We start from the raw sequence: 18,142 nt of genomic DNA on the forward strand, positions 1-18,142 counted from the left end.
GATTATAATTTAGTTATTATGCTTTCAAACCATATTAGATTAGAACAGATGAGACAGGATTATAATTTATAGAGTTTATTTTATATGATAGAACATATATCTGTTTAAATAGTTATTAATTATCTACTCTTAAAGAACTTGACTTATTCATTCTATGCATTTCTACAGACTTAAGAAACTCTTAAAAATGCCAAGAAGGAAGTTAAATGAATATGAAAATGGAGAGCTTAGTTTCCATGGAGAGTTAAAAACCAGTCAAAGTGAAATGGATATTCAGATTAATATGCTAAAACATAAGGTAATTTTTAATCAGTTTTGGGACCCAAAAGTCACTTAATTGGGGGAAATATAAATCACTCCATGCTTTGAGCAGTGAAACATAGATTTGTCTCTTAATTTTTTAGACTTGATACCAGTAAAAAAGACAGCTTTTTCCTATATAATTTTTCCATAAAAAGGGCACACTGTTGACTGTTTGTGTCTTGAACCATGGCTAGTGATCTGAAGCTGAGCAGCACACCATTACCCCAAAGCATCCATTATTTTTTGGTGACAGCTTTATTGAAATATAATGAACATACCATGCAGTCCACTCATTTAAACTGTACAATTCAGTGACTTTTAATATATTCAAAGAGTTATACAGTTATCACCACAATCAATTTTAGACCATTGTCATCACCCTAAAAAGAAACGCTGTACTTTTTAGCCATCACCCTGTGCCAGTTTTCCCTTCCTCCTATTCCCAGCCCTAGTACCACGACTGTACTCCCTGTTTCGATAGATTTGCCTATTTTGGATATTTCATGTCAGTGGAATCACAGAATATGGGGTCCTTTGTGACTGCCTTCTTTCATTCAGCATAATATTTTTAAGGTACATCTGTTTTGTAGCGTGGATCAATACTTTCTTTTTATTGCTGAATAATACTCATTTGTATGGACATACCACATTTTATTTATCCATTCATCAGTTGATGGACCTTTGGGTTGTTTCCACTTTTTTGGCTATTGTTAATAATGCTGCTATGAACGTTCATGTCCAAGTTCCGGTGTGAACATATTTTTTTCATTTCCTTTTGGAATATACTTATGAATGGAATTGCTGTATCATATGGTAACTCTGTTTAAACTTTTGAGGACCTGCCGTACTGTTTTCCAGAGTGGCTGCACCATTTTACATTTTTATCCAAAGTGTGTAAGCATTCCAATTTCTCCACATGCCCGCCAACACTTGTCATTACCTGTCTTTCTGATTATAGCCATCCTAGTAGGTGTGAAGTGGCATCTCTCATGGTTTTGATTTGCATTTTGCTGTTGACTAATAACGTTGAGGCACTTTTCATGTGCTTATTGTCTATCTGTGTATCTTCTTTGAAGAACTGTCTATTCAACTTTTTGCCCATTTTTAAGTTGGATTGTCTTTTTATTATTGAATTGTAAGAGTTCTTTTTGTATCCTAGATACAAACCTTCCATCGGATATAGGATTTTCAAGTATTTTCTCTCACTCAGGAGCTTGCCCTTTCTCCTTCTTGATGGTGTCCTTCAAAACACGGAAGTCTTTAATATTGATGAAGTTCAGTTAGTCGATTTTTGTCTTTTGGTGTCATATCTAAAAATTGCCAAATCCAGTCATGAAGATAAACACCTGTGTTTTCTTCTAAGAATTTTGTAGTTTTAGCTCTTGCATATTGACTTAATTTCTACATATGGTATGAGGTAGAGGTCTAATTTTATTCTTTTGTATGTGGATATTCTGTTGTCCCAGTACCATTTCTTAAAAAGACTATTCTTGTCTCATTCAATTATTTGGCACTCTTACAATCAGTTGGCCGTAAATGTGGGGCTTTCCTTTTACATTCTCAATGGTAACGCATTGATCTATATGTCTGTCCTATGCCAGTATCAAGTCAGATTTTATGAGAATTCTTTCTTCATCATCTTGCATCTTACCAGTTGTTTTATGTAATAATAAAAAGTCAATGTAGTGGAATGTCTTTAACTCTACTTCCGTGGAGGTTTTTTGCCTCTTGAAGGAACCTGTGGCCAGCTTATGCCTCACTGACCCCATGACACAATGGGAAGTAGGTTTACAAAGGTAAAGTCCATTCCTTTTTTTCTCCCTCCATTCAGACCTTTAGTTTCTCACCCAGTGCCTCCCACTTCACTCCAGTTTCCATCAAATCTTGGTCACGAGATCTGCTGACTTCGTCTGCTATCTGCTTCATTATGTTTAGCTCCTTATAATTCATAGACTCATCCATAGGTTTCACCATCTAGGAGAAGATTAAGTCTGGGCTGTCAGCTTTCCTCGTTGGAAATCTCTCTAAGCCATCATGTTGCAATTCACAATTAAATCATCTTTTGATGTGGTTCTTGTGTATAACACTCATGCTGATCTTGTTCTTGACATAGATCCTGCATTCTCAGAAACCACAGTTCCCTGTATCTACCTTCTTGGATTGAAAAAGAAAGAGATGCATAGCTGTACTTTATAGCTTAACACATAATGAATAGAATAACTATTTCATCCCATCCAAAGAAAAATTTTTAAGAGTATAGCTGTTAAAAACTAGGTAGGGCTTCCCTGGTGGTGCAGTGGTTAAGAATCTGCCTGCCAATGCAGGGGACAATGGTTCGAGCCCAGGTCCGGGAAGATCCCACATGCCATGGAGCAACTAAGCCCATGTGCCACAACTACTGAGCCTGCACTCTAGGGCCCGCAAGCCACAGCTGTGGAACCTGTGTGCCACAACTACTGAAGCCCATGCACCTAGAACCCGTGTTCCACAACAAGAGAAGCCACCGTAATGAGAAGCCTGTGCACCTCCACAAAGCGTAGCCCCTGCTCGCCGCAACTAGAGAAAGCCTGTGCACAGCAACGAAGACCCAACACAGCCAAAAATAAATATAATAAATAAAATAAATTTTTTTTAAAAAGGTAATAATTTATCTGGGACAAATAATAGATTAGTAATTTGAATTTCAAAATTTCAAAGCCAGTTTGTATGATATAGAGAAGCACTGTGGTACAATGTAAAAATGAGATATCCTACCTTCCCTTACAAACAAGCTTTAAGTAAGGTAAAGGAAAAATTGTATTTAATTATATACTGCCAAAGGACACTCCATTTGTTTTACTATTGAGAAGATTAAAAATGCTTCCATGATGTTTTATTTCCTCTCTGAGGAAAGGACAATGAAGATTGAGTCCTAGATTAATAAATATTCAAAGTTGCCTATCCCTTAGAATTTCAGTTAATTGAGATGAGGTAAAAAAGTCTGATTTTGGTAATTAAACTGACGATTTCTAGTTGTTTTTCAACTATTATACTTCATATGTCTCCTTGCTTACCAATCTTCCTTATCTTCAAACTTGAGGGGAAATTCTGAAGAGGCATACCTGCCTATGTGTAAGAAATTGTAAGTGAAGGGAACCTGCCCAAAACTTCCTCCTGAATAGTTCTTAGGTCTTTCTTCTAGTTATCTGCTTCTTCTCATCAGCATTGTTTGTCATTTTAAATTAATCTCAACATTTATTAGATTCCAGTTTATAGGAAACCAATTTCTACTGTGTCTAAGTTATGTTTCTTATTATCTCTTTTTTTTCATCCACTTTTCTATCTGTTTTTTCCTAAAAATCTCCTCAAAGTTTAGTAGCTAAAATAAGCAATGTTTATTTTGTTCACAATCTATACGTAGGAAAAGCATAGCCAGGACAGCTGGCCTCTCTTCCCCTCAGTTGGAACACCTACCCTGAACACCTAGGCTCTCTTTGTGGCCTGAGCTTCCTCACAACATGGGGCTGGGTTCCAAGGTTAAGAGCCAGGCAGAAGCTGTGTTGCCTTGTCTAACATCACCTTGCAATTCACACAGCATCTCTTTCACCATATTCTGTTCATTAGGAATAAGTCACTTATGCTTGGCCCATAGTCTACCTTTTTTTATGGGATAATTTTTTTCAAAAACTTATGGATACATTTAAAAACCAGCATAATCTACCCACTGGCCACAATTTTTATATTCCTTCCACATGAAAAATACACTTATCCCTACTCAGTTCCCCCACAAGTCTCAATTGTTACGGTGTCAGGCTCCGGCTTGAGTCCAGGATCTTACCATCTTTCACCAGGTACGGATGGGGATGAGGCTCCTGTGTGTGGTTTCTAGAGTATAGACCCTTGAGTACCAATGCTCTCAGTACGAAGACTTGAGAACTAAAGGGACAAATTTTCTGCCACCCACATACCCAACATTCTGTTAAACTGCTAAAGACTCCCCCATTCAGAAATGTAAAATGGAAGACATGCTGGTCCATAGCAGTTCTGCAATACAGCCTGATATCTGCTGCCAGCTCTGTGATTAGGACTTAGTCCCGACCATGGAAGTGATTCTCCTTTGCTGTGCCCTCTGAGCTCTTTGTTCTGTCCTTTTCATAAGAAATGACCTGTGTTTGCATCTGAGTAGTGTTTCTCAAGCCAGCAAGGGAAGAAAATGACACTGAAACCTGGAGGAAGGGGGACTTACAGAACTTCTAAGAAAATCCCAGAGGCCTCTTCTCATTTTGTACTGTCTTGGTCTCTGTTAATCCAAGCTAGCAAGCAGTGTTTTTGCTACCACAGTTCTCTTTAAAGCTTTGAATGTCCTGTGAATTTTATTGGGGTTCATGACATTGGGAAAGCTACCCTCCCAAATCTTTTTGAGATAAGCTCTTCCCCTTGGGCTTCTTGTGAAGCTGTTGTAGGATGGTAGGACGGGAAACTTTGTAGGATGATGCCTTTAAAATTCTTATGCTTTTTTAAGATCCTTAAAGGAATTTGAGGCACCAACTTAAGTCTTTCCAGGGTGTTAATAAAGGGTTGTACAGTCTTGGCTTCATCTTTAGACCATGTTTTCCTGGCAGCACCCTAAATCTGATCTTAGTCCAGAAGCTATTTCTCTGTTTTAGCATTATTTAGGCAGGTGGAGATGCTGTAAATGGGATACAGATAATTGAACCCAATGAATCCTGGATCCTTTATATTTAATAGTCTTTTTTTTTAGCTTATCCCTCTCAACAGTTTGACTTTCAGCTGCTTTGTAGCTAGAGTCCCCCTCCCTCCAGGTTGCTGTGTCATTTTCTTCCCTTGCCTAGAAGCTGTCACCTTCAGCCTCTTCAAGGGCCGTCAGGCTTCCATTAACAGTCCTGCGAAGCCCTGAGAATTTCGTGAGATAAGTGTCAAAGAATTTGTAGACAAGGGTTTTTTTTTTCTTTTTTTTTGCGGTACGCGGGCCTCTCACTGTTGTGGCCTCTCCCGTTGCGGAGCACAGGCTCTGGACGCGCAGGCTCAGCGGCCATGGCTCACGGGCCCAGCCGCTCCGCGGCGGCATGTGGGATCTTCCCGGACCGGGGCACGAGCCCGTGTCCCCTGCATCGGCAGGCGGACTCTCAACCACTGCGCCACCAGTTTAAAAACATGTAGACATGTTTTTAAACTACCACATCCACTTGTCTTGTCTTACCAAATAATCATTCTGTCTAAAGGGAAGTAGTTCTTCCCAACTCAGTGTCCTTGAAATTCCAGCCAGTTTTTTTGTTTGTTTTGTTTAGTATGTTCTCTTATTCTGTGGAAAGTAACAAAGCATTGCAAGAATTAATGGCATTTTTTTGTTCAGAAAAATGTATGGATCATCTCGCTAAACTATTACACTGGGAGATGTGATTTCTCCTTAACCCTGCGAAGCATTTCTCCTTGGAATGCAATTCAAATTAGCATAAAATATTTGTAGTTCAGAAAAAAGGCTTATGGCATTAGAAGCCATATTTACAAGACTCATTAGAGTCTGATTTTCCGAGTCTTATTTTGGGAGGCATTTATTAATTCAGCCCTAAATAACTCAATATGATATCCCTAAAACTTTAAAAATCATGGAGGGTTAAGATGGGGGTGGGGAAGGAGTAAGAGGCTTTCTACTAAGAGGTGACTTATAGTCATTTTATGGAGGAAAGGCATGAAACAATAGAAGAATAAAAGTATAAAATCAAATGCAAATTTTGTGTAACAATGATGACAGTGAAGGATATATATTTGTGGCTCTTGGTGGTTTGAACTTTTTTCTTCATTTTCTTAGTAATTCAAGGTCCTACACGCTACAATACAGACACCATTTTATTGTAACTGAATTTATTTTAAAAGTTGATACTGATTTTGAGTTAGGCTATTCTCAGTTTACCTCCCTAATTACCAAGCGATTTTATTTTATTCATGCAGATCGATGACCTTACAGCAGAACTGGAAACTGCATCTTCAAAATGTCTACATCTGGGTGCAAAAAATCAAGTTCTTCAACGGGCGTTATTATCTATAAAAGTAATGCAAAAGAAATGTGAAAAACTAGAGAAGAATAAACAGAAGTTGGAACAAGAAGCAGTGAACCTCAGAAGTCATATAGAAATGAATATGATAGAACACAGTCAAGTAGAGCAGTATAAATGGGAGGTTGAAGAAAGAGCAAGACAGGATATAATAGAAAAATTAAAAGAAGTCAACCTATTTTTACAGGTTAATTTTTTGTTCTGTAATGTGCTTTAATTCACTTCACTATAAATTACATTTCGGATGTATACACTTTATATGTTTCTTCTACTTCCCTTATAGCAGTTTGTTTTGTAAATTTCTGGAAGGAAGGTGGCATTTGTTTCTCCCTTTAAATATTTCAGTTTCCATCATTATTCTCACTAAATTGATCTTTCAGAACGATTCTCACTAGGGAATCATTTTATTTTTAAGACCAACTGGTATAAAACAAAACTATTAGGATGAAAAAATATTATGATTTAGAAATTGTACTATACTCTTGGATTATTCTTAGCTGTATTGTTCAATTTAAAAATTTTAAAATTGATCCTATTATTCTTTGAATTATCAGATTACATGAGTACGAATATAAGAATGATCCAACTTTAATTTTATAATTAAGATTTAACTCAGTTTACATTGATGATAAATATTTTTAAAGTTCAGCTTTTTTTTCACATTTAAAATTGCTCTCTGAATCATTGACACAAAACTAAAGGGAACAAATATACTATAATTATTCAGGTTATAATTATTTTAAACATGTATGTTTTTATTTGACTTTAGACACAAGCAGCATCTCAAGAAAACTTAGAGCAGTTAAGAGAGAATAATAATGCTTCAATAAGAAGTCCAATGGAACTCAGAATTAAAGATCTGGAATCTGAACTCTCCAAAATGAAAACTTTTCAAGAAGATTCTACTAAAGCAGAGTTGGAAAAATATAAGCAACTCTACCTCGAAGGACTAAAAGTTAGAAAGTCATTGGCAAATAAACGAAACAAGTAAGTCAAAACGTAGAATCATAGAAAATAAATTTAAATTTAGCTCATTAATTTGCCTCTAAAGCATAATTTTTATTGAGCCAGGTTCATGAGATTAGTAGGAGTGAAAGCTAACTAGATAGTATAACTTTGGAAAATGATGTTAGTAAGTGAAGTCACCTTTAAAATGTTAGTCCAGTTTGCATCTCCCCACCTTTTTGTTGGTTTTACATAACTTTATTTTTTATATTTTCCTATATTGGGTTGGCCAAAAAGTTCATTTGTGTCTTCCCGTAAGATGTTAGTGGAAAAACCCAAACGAACTTTTTGGCCAACCCAATAGTTAACCTGATTTAGTCTTTAAGCCAAGTGTTTTTGAAACTTTGTAATTTAGATAAAATTTCTTGTTGGAATTCCCGTAAGTAGAAATATTAACGAGTTTAATTATTTTTTGGAAGGTTACCGCTTAAACGCAAAGCGTCACATTTTAGCATTTGGTAAATTTACTTGCTTGATTATGATCTTTGGTATCATCGCTAGAGGGCGCCCTGAGACAAACTACTGTATTTGAAGTTTTTCTACTCTACATAAAGGCATGCTTGTGAAATAAGGGGAAAGTAACAGAGGGGCGAAGGGCCGTATAATTCACAAAGTGTCTAAAAATAACACGGTGGCCTGCGTGAGGGTGTGCGTGGAAGACCGCAAGGGCAGATCCCACCCCCAGTGCCTCAGTAACAGTGTTACCGGTACCTGTCCGCAGCCTGTTAGGAACCGGGCCGCACAGCGGGAGGTGAGCGGCGGACGAGCCAGCAAAGCTTCACCTGCCGCCCCCCCATCGCCCCCCGTCGCTCGCGTTACCGCCTGAACCATCCTGACAAGCCCCATACACCCCCATCCATGGAAAAGTTGTCTTCCACGAAACTGGCCCCTGGTGCCAGAAAGGTTGGGGACCGCTGCTCTAGATTATTCCTCAGTGCCGAATGCTTAATTCCTCTGAGGTAATGAGTGAAATGTGTATACAGGGGTGGTGAAAGCAAATGCTTGAAAATGTCTTTGAGGGATGGTTTGTTTTTTCATCCCTGAACTGGTTTACTAAAGGTGGGTGTCTAAGTGCAGCCATCGCAGAAGGCAGCAAGCGTCACCTGTTAAGCCGTCTCCATCGCTGACGCCATTTCTCTCCTCTCCCGACTCTGACTGACTTGTTAGTTAAGGATCCCCCAGACACATATATACTTCTTTAGAACAATTTTACACCTAGAATTGTTTATAATAGGTCTGCTCTGACCCATTTTCAGTGTTAAAACGTGGTTTAATGGGACATTCCATTTACTATTATGGCAATTTAAGAAATGCAAATCATTTACGAATCATTTAGGGAAAATGCAATGAATGAAATTGGTGTTTTGCCATCTTCCCAGGACTAATGAGAGGCTGGCAGAGGTCAGTACCAAACTGCTGGTGGAGAAACAGCAGAAGAGATCTTTACTCAGCACTCTTCCTACGAGGCCAGTCCTGAAGCCACCTTGTGTAGGAAATATTAATAATAGTTTAGTGCTCAATAGATATCTTACTCCAGGAGAAAACTTAGAGATTTCTACCTCAAGTTCATGCCCTTCACATGAGAGCATGGGGATGTACTTGACCAAGGTTAGTTATACTATCCTTTTTTCCTTGGGTTTCAGATTTCTGATAATAATTCTTGTTTTTAATTTGGTGAAATTCTGAATTGTTTATTTGACTTACACACACGAAGTAAAAGCCATAATTAATTGTGCTAATAAAGAGACAGAAATTTTATGATTTTTTAAAGTCCCTGGATTTCTCATTTTCAAGAAAGATTTATCATTAACTTTATTCAGTAAATGTAATTAAACTGACACATTTTAAATTTCTAAAAACTGCAGTTAAATCCTATTTTAGAAATTAAATATTATTGCCTAATAACCAAAGATATACCTTCTAATTGATTTCAGTTTGGCAATGGTTCATAATCATTTTCAAGTTTTGCTGCACCCTAGTTTTTCTACCCCTAAGCATAAGTGAATGATTGGCATCCAAACACTTAACCATATATGGATTTTTTTTATTTAAAGGAATCCTAGATAAATCCTTTTTGTGAATTAAATAGATTTATAGCACTAAATAAGTTAATTTCTGTTTTTAAGTTAAATTTTTTTGTCATTTTTGTACATGAGAATGCATCCTTAATTGCTATTTTACTTAGAGCATTTTTATTGAATTTTTATAAAATGTCTTGATGAGCAACTGTAGAACATTTCTAAATACGTAAATAAAGCAAATATTTAAATTTTTAAAATGAAGTCCACTTATGTCTCTATCTTGCCATCACCTGGATGAATGATGACTATGATGGGGAGTCTTTAAACTGAAACTAGTTTTCATTGCGTATCATTGTTATTAAAATATGCATCTCACTCTGTGCACACAGGGTTATGGTTTTGATGGTGTTTTCATGATGTTCTTGATGCAGAGAAAAGTAGGCCTTGTTAAATGAAGTCTCCACCTGTTTTCTCATTTGGCTTCACGTCGTAAGAAATCATAGAAGAGCAAAGCTAAGGTTTCTTAGACAGTGCTGTGGCTAAATTGGGTCTAAGTGCTTCAGAGCCATGAAACTGGACTCCAGGGTCGAAAAGAAAATGCATGTCAAGCCCTCTGTCAGTTGCTAAGCATGATGTAAACTTAGAATGTTCTCATGGGTTGTCACCCAAAAACTCAAACAATGTATCATTTTACAAGATGAAGATGAAAGAGTGTGTGAATGCAAAAACAATGTGAGAGAAAATTTCTGCGGGAATTTTTTCCTTTAATTTTTTTGGAGGAAAGAGGCGTTTATTTTTTTAGTAATTCTAGATAAATCGAAAAATCGTTTATTTTAAACTCAATGTTGTAGTTACTAGGTATACATAGTTCCCTTGTGGGGTCTTTGCCAAATCGTGCTGGTTTTAATAAGAGAAATTGAAGAGCACTACTTAACTCTATCAAGATGCAAAGACGTCTCCATAATCACTACAGAATGCCGCGGAAGAGTTATTATACAGTTGTTGTTCACAACAACTTAGTAAGACTTACAGAAAGAAGGTGCCTTCTGGAATTGCTAGGAATATAATTATTTCTACTAGGAAAACATAAAATAATACTATGAGAGGTGTTAACGTACTGTCTAAAATGATAGAAAGAGGTGGGTTTTTGGATGGGACATGATAAAACAATAGCCTTCTAAAGGTTTTAGCTATGATTCTACAAAGTAAAATGTTAAAAATGGCATTAAGATTGCATTTGTTTATCATTCTCCTTTATTTGCAATGTTTTAACATTTTGGACTATTCCCACTGTGAAGTTTTATCTTACTCAGCATTGTCCCCTAACTTTAAGGAAAATAATTATAGCCAAGTACTGCTCTAGGTGTGTGGTTTCAGTTGTGCTGGTTGTAGCAGCAAGCTTACTCCATGTACCTAACACAGATTTATTACCTCCCTCACCAGTACATGAAGTTCAGTCTTAGCAGTTGATACCATTGTGGGGGTAGGAGATTACTACGTATCGGTCTTACTAATTTTACCCTCAGTTTTCACATTCTAGTTAATTCTGGGATGTTTGGTCCTATATATCAGAAGTAATTTTACAGTTTTTTTCAATTGTGTTATTTAATTATATTATTATAAAATTCAAAAAGTTAACATTAGCCAAAATAGCTACATCACTGTTAGATTTTCCTGCACATAGAATTTTTTCAAGAACTGAAAACTTAAAAATCTATTCCAGACAACTTTATAACAGACACAATCTCACTGGTTTAAAGATTTTTTTATGTTCAAGAGTTTTTAGGTATTTGTGTGCCGAACACGATGCATGGCCACAGTAGTTAATAAATGCCCTTTAAATCTGTCTTAAGTAGGAGGATTACATTTTACATTGACTGATTTTGGACTTTTGGTGCATTACTGACACTTTGAAAATTTTTCTAATGATTTATTTAAGTAATTTAAAAAATTGCTCAAATGTCCATTCAGTTTAGCAACTCTCTTTCTAAATGTGGTCATACAAATGCACTGAAGCTAAAACAATTAATATTCCTAAGACTGTGACTTTTTATATGACACAACATTTTGTGTCTCACCAGAATATTGAGTCACATTTCTTTTAAAAAAAATAGGCCTCGTGTTTACATCACCAAGGCAGTGCCTATCCACTCTTGAGTTTTAACTCTAATCAAATTACCGCAGTAGTTAAGCTAGTTTCTCATAAGGCACAGGCAGAGTTCAATAAACTTGTTTATTGTCTCAGTTTATTATATCAGTATAATCCTTCTTGTTCCCACTTCATTTTGTCCACATGGACAAATGAGTAGGCATTTTATCTTTTGAAAGATAGAGGTAATAGTTCAACTTCTTAACAGTTCTTTTTCTTTCATTCATTTTTTTTCCTGTACTTAGTTTTTCAGCTCTTTGATCTACAAATTCTTCCTCAGTTCTTCTCTCTGCAGCAAAATATATGTACTTAATATCTACAGACTGCCAAGTGTAATTTCCTTCATACCTTAGCCTGTTTACAATTGGATAATGAATTGAGGTGATTTAAATGACTTGATTTTATTACATTTTCGTGACATTTAAAATGAGTGATATCAAATTTTAAAAGTATCAATAATTACTGAAAATAAATTAACTTTGGAAATGAGTGTGCATGTGTATGTGTGTGGTGTGTATATATTTATCAAATTGGTCTTAAAAAGAGAGTGCAACATTATTTTCCAGCCTGCAGTCTCAGATATAATTTAACAGTAATACATTACGGTTGGGTGACCGAACACATACTTGTTGTGCTTCATATTGTTACTGGCTTCACTACGTTTCTTTCTAAAATGTTCCTTTCACCTTTCCCCTACTTTATAGTGGGGGTTGTTTTGAACAATGTACATTAATTATAAAGTCAGGGAAGAAGAAGAAGACGTGCCCTCAGTGTCGTGTGGTCCTCTGCCTTGTTGGAGCTGTGGTGGGTAGGTGGCAGATGACACTTCTCTTCCCCTTCTGAGTTCAGCACGCGGGAGTCAGCAGCTAGAGATCAACTAAGGAGCTTTGTTACTGACACATAACTAACGAATTGGAGGAAGACGTGCTTTAGGTGTGCAGTCACAGTGGGCCTCAGAATACTTCATTCCAAATTAGGCCTAAGGGGAGGAAGCAAATGCTTGACCCCCGCCCCAGGGCAGGCTGCTTACTGCGGGCATGAGAGCAGACCCCAGTTCCCGGTGCTGAGGGCACACACACCTTCTCAAAGAAGAGATTCGGAAGCAAGCCAACACTTCTTAGTTCCTTCTCCCAAATTCACGCATTGGGTAAATCTCCCCTCCTCTCATGAGGAGGGTAGGAGTGTAAGTCCTCACGTTGAAACCTTAGGCCAAGGAATGAGCCTGTAATTCCTGACTGGATTTAAATTCTAATTGAGATTACACTCATGTTTTTTATACATACAAACTAATGATGAGAGATTGAAGTGTGCTAGATAGTAAAGAGAAATCTGTTTTGTGTTTTAAATTTTGCCATAAATAACCCACAACGTGGATAATTCATTTGTTGACTCATTTCGGTAAACCAAGTTTTATTTGGAGGAAACGAATATCCTTTTAAAGAAGAATCTCCTCAGGCTTCCCTGGTGGCGCAGTGGTTGAGAGTCTGCCTGCCCATGCAGGGGACACAGGTTCGTGCCCCGGTCTGGGAAGATCCCATATTCCGCGGAGCAGCTGGGTCCGTGAGCCATGGCCGCTGAGCCTGCGCATCCAGAGCCTGTGCTCCGCAACGAGAGAGGCCACAACAGTGAGAGGCCCGCGTACCGCAAAAATAAATAAATAAATAATAATTAAAAAAAGAAGAAGAATCTCCTAAATTTTGGCCTGTGTGATTCAACTCAAGATTTTCTCCTTCAAGTTCCCTGTCCTGTGGTTAAAAGAAAAAAAATCTGTGCTTTATAAATTAAATATATTGACTGCTACTAATAGGAGTTATGATAATTTATTCTTGTTCATGCCTTTAAAACATAATTTAGTTAGAAAGCTACTATTTCATGTCTCATGCATGAAACGTTATTGAGCTACATGACAAAGCTTTACATATTCATTTTCTCTGAGTTATAGTTAAAAATCTATGTGTTTTTTTTCTTAATCTGAGGAAGTAGCTGGCATAGAACTCTCTCTAGACTCAGTGAGAAGGCCGTTGGCTTTGTGACACGTTGGCTTTGTGACAAAGTCTCTCTGAGCCTTTGTTACCTCTTTTGTAAAATTAGGGACTTTGACTAAATCAATGACTCTCACACCTTAAAAAATTTTCTTTCAAGGAAAAGAACCTTTCTTTTTTTAAAAAAAATTTTTGCATGAAACTGTATTATATAAAACAGAGATAAATATAGAGCTGTTTAGCTAAAGAACTGGCGGACACCCTGAAGCTGTGACTTCTTTTTCCTTCAATCCTGCAGTGTCCTCAGTGGGGGACCTTCCATTTCTATGGGACATAGTTTGGAAACTACCAGTTTTGAGAGAATCCTTCTAACTAAAAATCTTAAAAATTAAAACTTGCTGATATATTGGTTTCCTGTGTATAATTTTCTCACCTTTCTGTGTTTTTGTTAAATGGAAAAGTTTACAGAAAAATGCAGGTGTGTTCTCCTTATTATTTATTTATTTATTTATTTTGCGGTACACGGGCCTCTCACTGTTGCGGCCTCTCCCGTTGTGGAGCACAGGCTCCGGACGCGCAGGCTCAGCGGCCATGGCTCACGGGCCCAGCCGCTCCGCGGCATGTGGGATCTTCCCGGACCGGGTCACGAACCCGTGTCCCCTGCATCAGCAGGCGGACTCTCAACCACTGTGCCACCAGGGAAGCCCTGTTCTCCTTATTAATGTTCGACTTCCAACTACTTCCTCCAGGTGAACATGATCTTCACCTAGAAATCAACATAAGGGCCTCGGAAGTACATACTGAGGAAAAGAGCTTTTGGGGGAAAAGAGAGTAATCTTACACGGGTCATTCCCTAATTCAACGCATGTAAAAACGTGACCTACATTTTGCAGTGTTTATTAATGGTAATAAAAAATTATTCCAGTAAAGGCTTCTTCCTTCATCTGTTATGAGTTATTAATTTCACAAAACCTGTCTAGTAATGTTGTCACATTATTCATTTCATAGGGCCTCTCTACAGTGCTGTTGTCAGAAAAGTGTTATGGAAAGCAGTCTCTCAAAATATTGGGAAACCTGCTAGCCAAAAAATTTGTCTTCGCGCCTAAAATTTACAAAGGCGTTGGCTATCATGATATCATTATCATCACAGTGTTTGTTATGTTCAGCATACTATTTGAGACCCTGTTTAGTGAGAGGGTGCCTTTTATAAGAAAGGTTTTTAAAAGAACACACTAGGTGGAGACACTTGTAATACAGTTTGAAATGTTCCCACACATTTCATAATTAAGTAGATAACTATAATTAGTCAAATGTTTCAAAAAGTTGGCCCTAATTTCTAGAATGGAAACAAAGTTACAGTTAAAGAATTATGTATTGTTTTCCTTGCTTCTAATTCTAGAAAGTCATGAATCAGAAACTGAGTTTGAAAACTGGCTCTAGCCTCTACTTTTCCTTTCTTCAAGCAGATTTTCTGAAATAAATGTTTTAGTCCTAATATAGACAGCAAAATACCTTTACTTAATTTTTTGCCAGTAGAATTTTGACATGACATTACAACAGAACCATTTTCTCCATTTTATGTATTTAAGATTCTATGTTGAAAAATTATTACCATAGAACATACCTTAAAATTTTAGTTATATAGAAGTGTAAGAAAGGAAAACTCATTTTAAGGAAAGATCCATTAGAGTTAAAAACTGATTAAACTTTTATAAAGAGCAATTTTTCTAAGAATTGCAAAGTAATGCATTCACTGTAATATATGACTTTAATCGTTTAAACTTGTTTGTACCAATAAGATCAAATATCACCCTCTGAAATTATGTATATTCAATAGACTGATATTCATTGTACCTTTTATCAGATTAATCTACATAACGTTACATATATGTGTTCTTTATTATCTAAAATCAAAATAAGTAGGAATTTATTTTATTTTATTTATGTGATTATTTTTCTATTTAAGCAATCCTCAAATTAGGTCTAGTCTCTAGAAGTATTATTTAAAGGCCACATTTCATAAGCTATACATCATTCCTACAAAAATGTCTCTTGTCTAACTTAAACATAAATAATATTTGACTTATTTCAGATGTGGCAGGAGATGGAAAAAAATATAACTAGAGAACTAGAAAAAGGTATGTTGCTGAAATTTATGAATTAAATTTAGACATTGATTTCTGAAATAAACTGTAAATATTCAGTAGTAAATGGCATCTCTTTCCATTGTTTGGATGACAGATACTATTGATAGGTTAAATATCTTTTCTTATACATATCTAATGAAAAAATGTGAAAGGATGAACATTCATAATGAAAAATATCCTGATTCCTCATTTATTCATCATGTTCCATAGCTTTAAAAAAAATCTCAAAAGTCTATATTTCTTTTTATTTCTGGCTATATCCTTCCTCTCTACTTCTGCCATCCCTGTGGAACTGTCAACCTGCACACTGACACTATTAGAAAACATGGGGTTTATCAACTTCTCAAGTTTCTGGCAGTGATTAAGGCCAAAAAACCCAGACTCAAGCAGTCACATTCGTGTAGCTGTCACTTAGTGGCTGACATTAAAATTTCCTGTCATTGACTTTGTCATTGGTTTATCTTTCACTCTCAGGAAAAATTCCAAATTCCTTATCATGGAATAAAAACACCCAAATCAGTTTGGGTCCTGCCATAGTATTCAGCCTTATCTCTTTACTACCTTCCTCTGCCCCTTTGCTCTACATCTAGTCAAATAGACTGCTTGCAATCCCACAGGTGCTCTTCCTCACCTTTAGTCTTTGTATTTGCTTCTTCCCTCCATCTCCCGTACTTTTTCCTTGCCCTTCAGGTATCCGCTTACATACCACCTCCACCAAAAAGCTGACAGTATTGACACAAAGCTGGGTGTCACTTCTGAGTGTTCCTTGTACCCTCTTTTATACCTGTCATAGTATTTATGACTCTGTATGGAAATTGCCTGTTTGTCTGTTTTTCCAGTTTATAGTATGATTTTTCAGGGTGGACTGTGTCACCTTCATCTTGTAATTTCAGTGCTTGTCACAGCACCTTAGCAGATGGTTGTTGAGTAAATGAATGACGAATGAGAAAGCCAGAAGCTCTGATACTCAGCCACAAGAGCAATTAATTCATCGTGCAACCACAGGCAAATTATATACTAGTAATCTTGTATTTTGTGTTATGTCGTGTATAGATACTTTTCATTCTTCTGAACGCTTAGAAAGGTCTCAGGTTTTTTTTTTTTACTAACTTATATTTAGTTAACTCAAGTATTTTAGGTAAAGAATATAATCCTTTCTTTTTCTTTTCAGCTGCTGCTGAATTGAATCAGCATGCTATAGAGCTTCTCATCTAGGAGCTACTGAAGAGTCAAATCTAAATCAAGATCTAGTTTTGAAAACATCACGAGAATATGTACAGATTTTGAAGAAAGATTATATGATCTAAAAGATAAATAGTAAAAATTTCCCTCCTGGGTTGTTTGCATAACATTTTAGTTGTTTCCCATTAAACATGACGTGAAAATCTGGATTAAAGGAAAATATTTTTGTATTATATGTGTATGATGAAAATTTATATAGTATTTTAAACCATGTTTCTCTGCATCTAACTTACTTTTAATCAGATTTTGTGAATCAAAACACTGTTGAGTTTTACATACTCAAACTGAGCCCTGATACCAACACCCAGACAACCAAACTTGTCATTGATACATAGTGGTGTTGATTGATAGCTTTTTTCTATTTCCAATTTTATCACTATATATAGACCTAAAGATTTAGACAGACATCATTTGGATATACTGCTGCTATGGCTATTGTCAATTTTTGGGGTTTTTATTAATATTATTTATTTTTGACTGTGTTGGGTCTTCGTTGCTGCATGCGGACTTTCTCTAGTTGCGGCGAGCGGGGGCTACGGGCTTCTCATCGTGGTGGCTTCTCTTGTTGCGGAGCCTGGGCTCTAGGCGCGTGGGCTTCAGTAGTTGTGGCATGCAGGCTCTAGAGCACAGGCTCAGTAGTCGTGGCGCACAGGCTTAGTTGCTCCATGGCATGTGGGATCTTCCCAGACCAGGGCGAACCTGTGTTCCCTGCATTGGCAGGAGGATTCTTAACCACTGTGCCACCAGGGGAGTCCTTATTGTCAATGTTTGGATGTATTACAATTGTTCTAGTGCCATAAAACTTAGTATATATAACTTTAAACACTGATTCATAGATCTTTCCTCATGGAGAAATAAAATTTGCCTAAGACTTTTCACCTTTTCTATTTATTTACTTACTTACTTTTTGGAAACAGTCTTAGAGAAGAGTTCCAAGCACCAGACTCAAACAGACATTTTCCTAAAACTACCATATCTCCCATATATTCTCCTAATGTAACATTTATCTTTCCTAAATGTCATTTGTTCTCCCATAAGTGCCCTTCCCTCCCCCCACCAAGAAGTCATGTTTTTCAGAAGATGCCTTTCTCCTACTCCCTGTCACTTAAGTAGTATATAAGCCCCCAGTTGTAGCCAGCCCTTCAAATCACGTTTCTCTGTGAACCCCTGCATGTAGTCATCCACAGTTAAATGTTTTTTTCTCATGGTAATCTGCTTTTGTCAATTTAATTTGCAGATT

The 18,142-nt window shown here is 36.7% G+C and overlaps 1 protein-coding gene across 1 annotated transcript in view; it reads left to right on the plus strand.

Moving 5' to 3' along the window:
* Positions 1-17,082, plus strand: part of LOC307049554 (ankyrin repeat domain-containing protein 26-like) — a gene marked incomplete at its 5' end in the record, with an annotated part of 61,173 nt that extends 44,091 nt beyond the window's left edge. Inside the window, 5 exons of the mRNA XM_079699113.1 lie at positions 6,253-6,543; positions 7,126-7,343; positions 8,741-8,969; positions 15,606-15,651; positions 16,832-17,082. Coding sequence (XP_079555239.1) covers positions 6,253-6,543; positions 7,126-7,343; positions 8,741-8,969; positions 15,606-15,651; positions 16,832-16,875 — 828 coding nt within the window. The 3' untranslated portion in view covers positions 16,876-17,082. The remainder of the gene's footprint in view (positions 1-6,252; positions 6,544-7,125; positions 7,344-8,740; positions 8,970-15,605; positions 15,652-16,831) is intronic.
* Positions 17,083-18,142: the final 1,060 nt, after the last annotated feature.

The sequence above is a fragment of the Hyperoodon ampullatus genome (assembly GCF_949752795.1).
Source record: "Hyperoodon ampullatus genome assembly, chromosome: 3".
In the NCBI taxonomy this organism is placed as follows: domain Eukaryota; kingdom Metazoa; phylum Chordata; class Mammalia; order Artiodactyla; family Ziphiidae; genus Hyperoodon; species Hyperoodon ampullatus.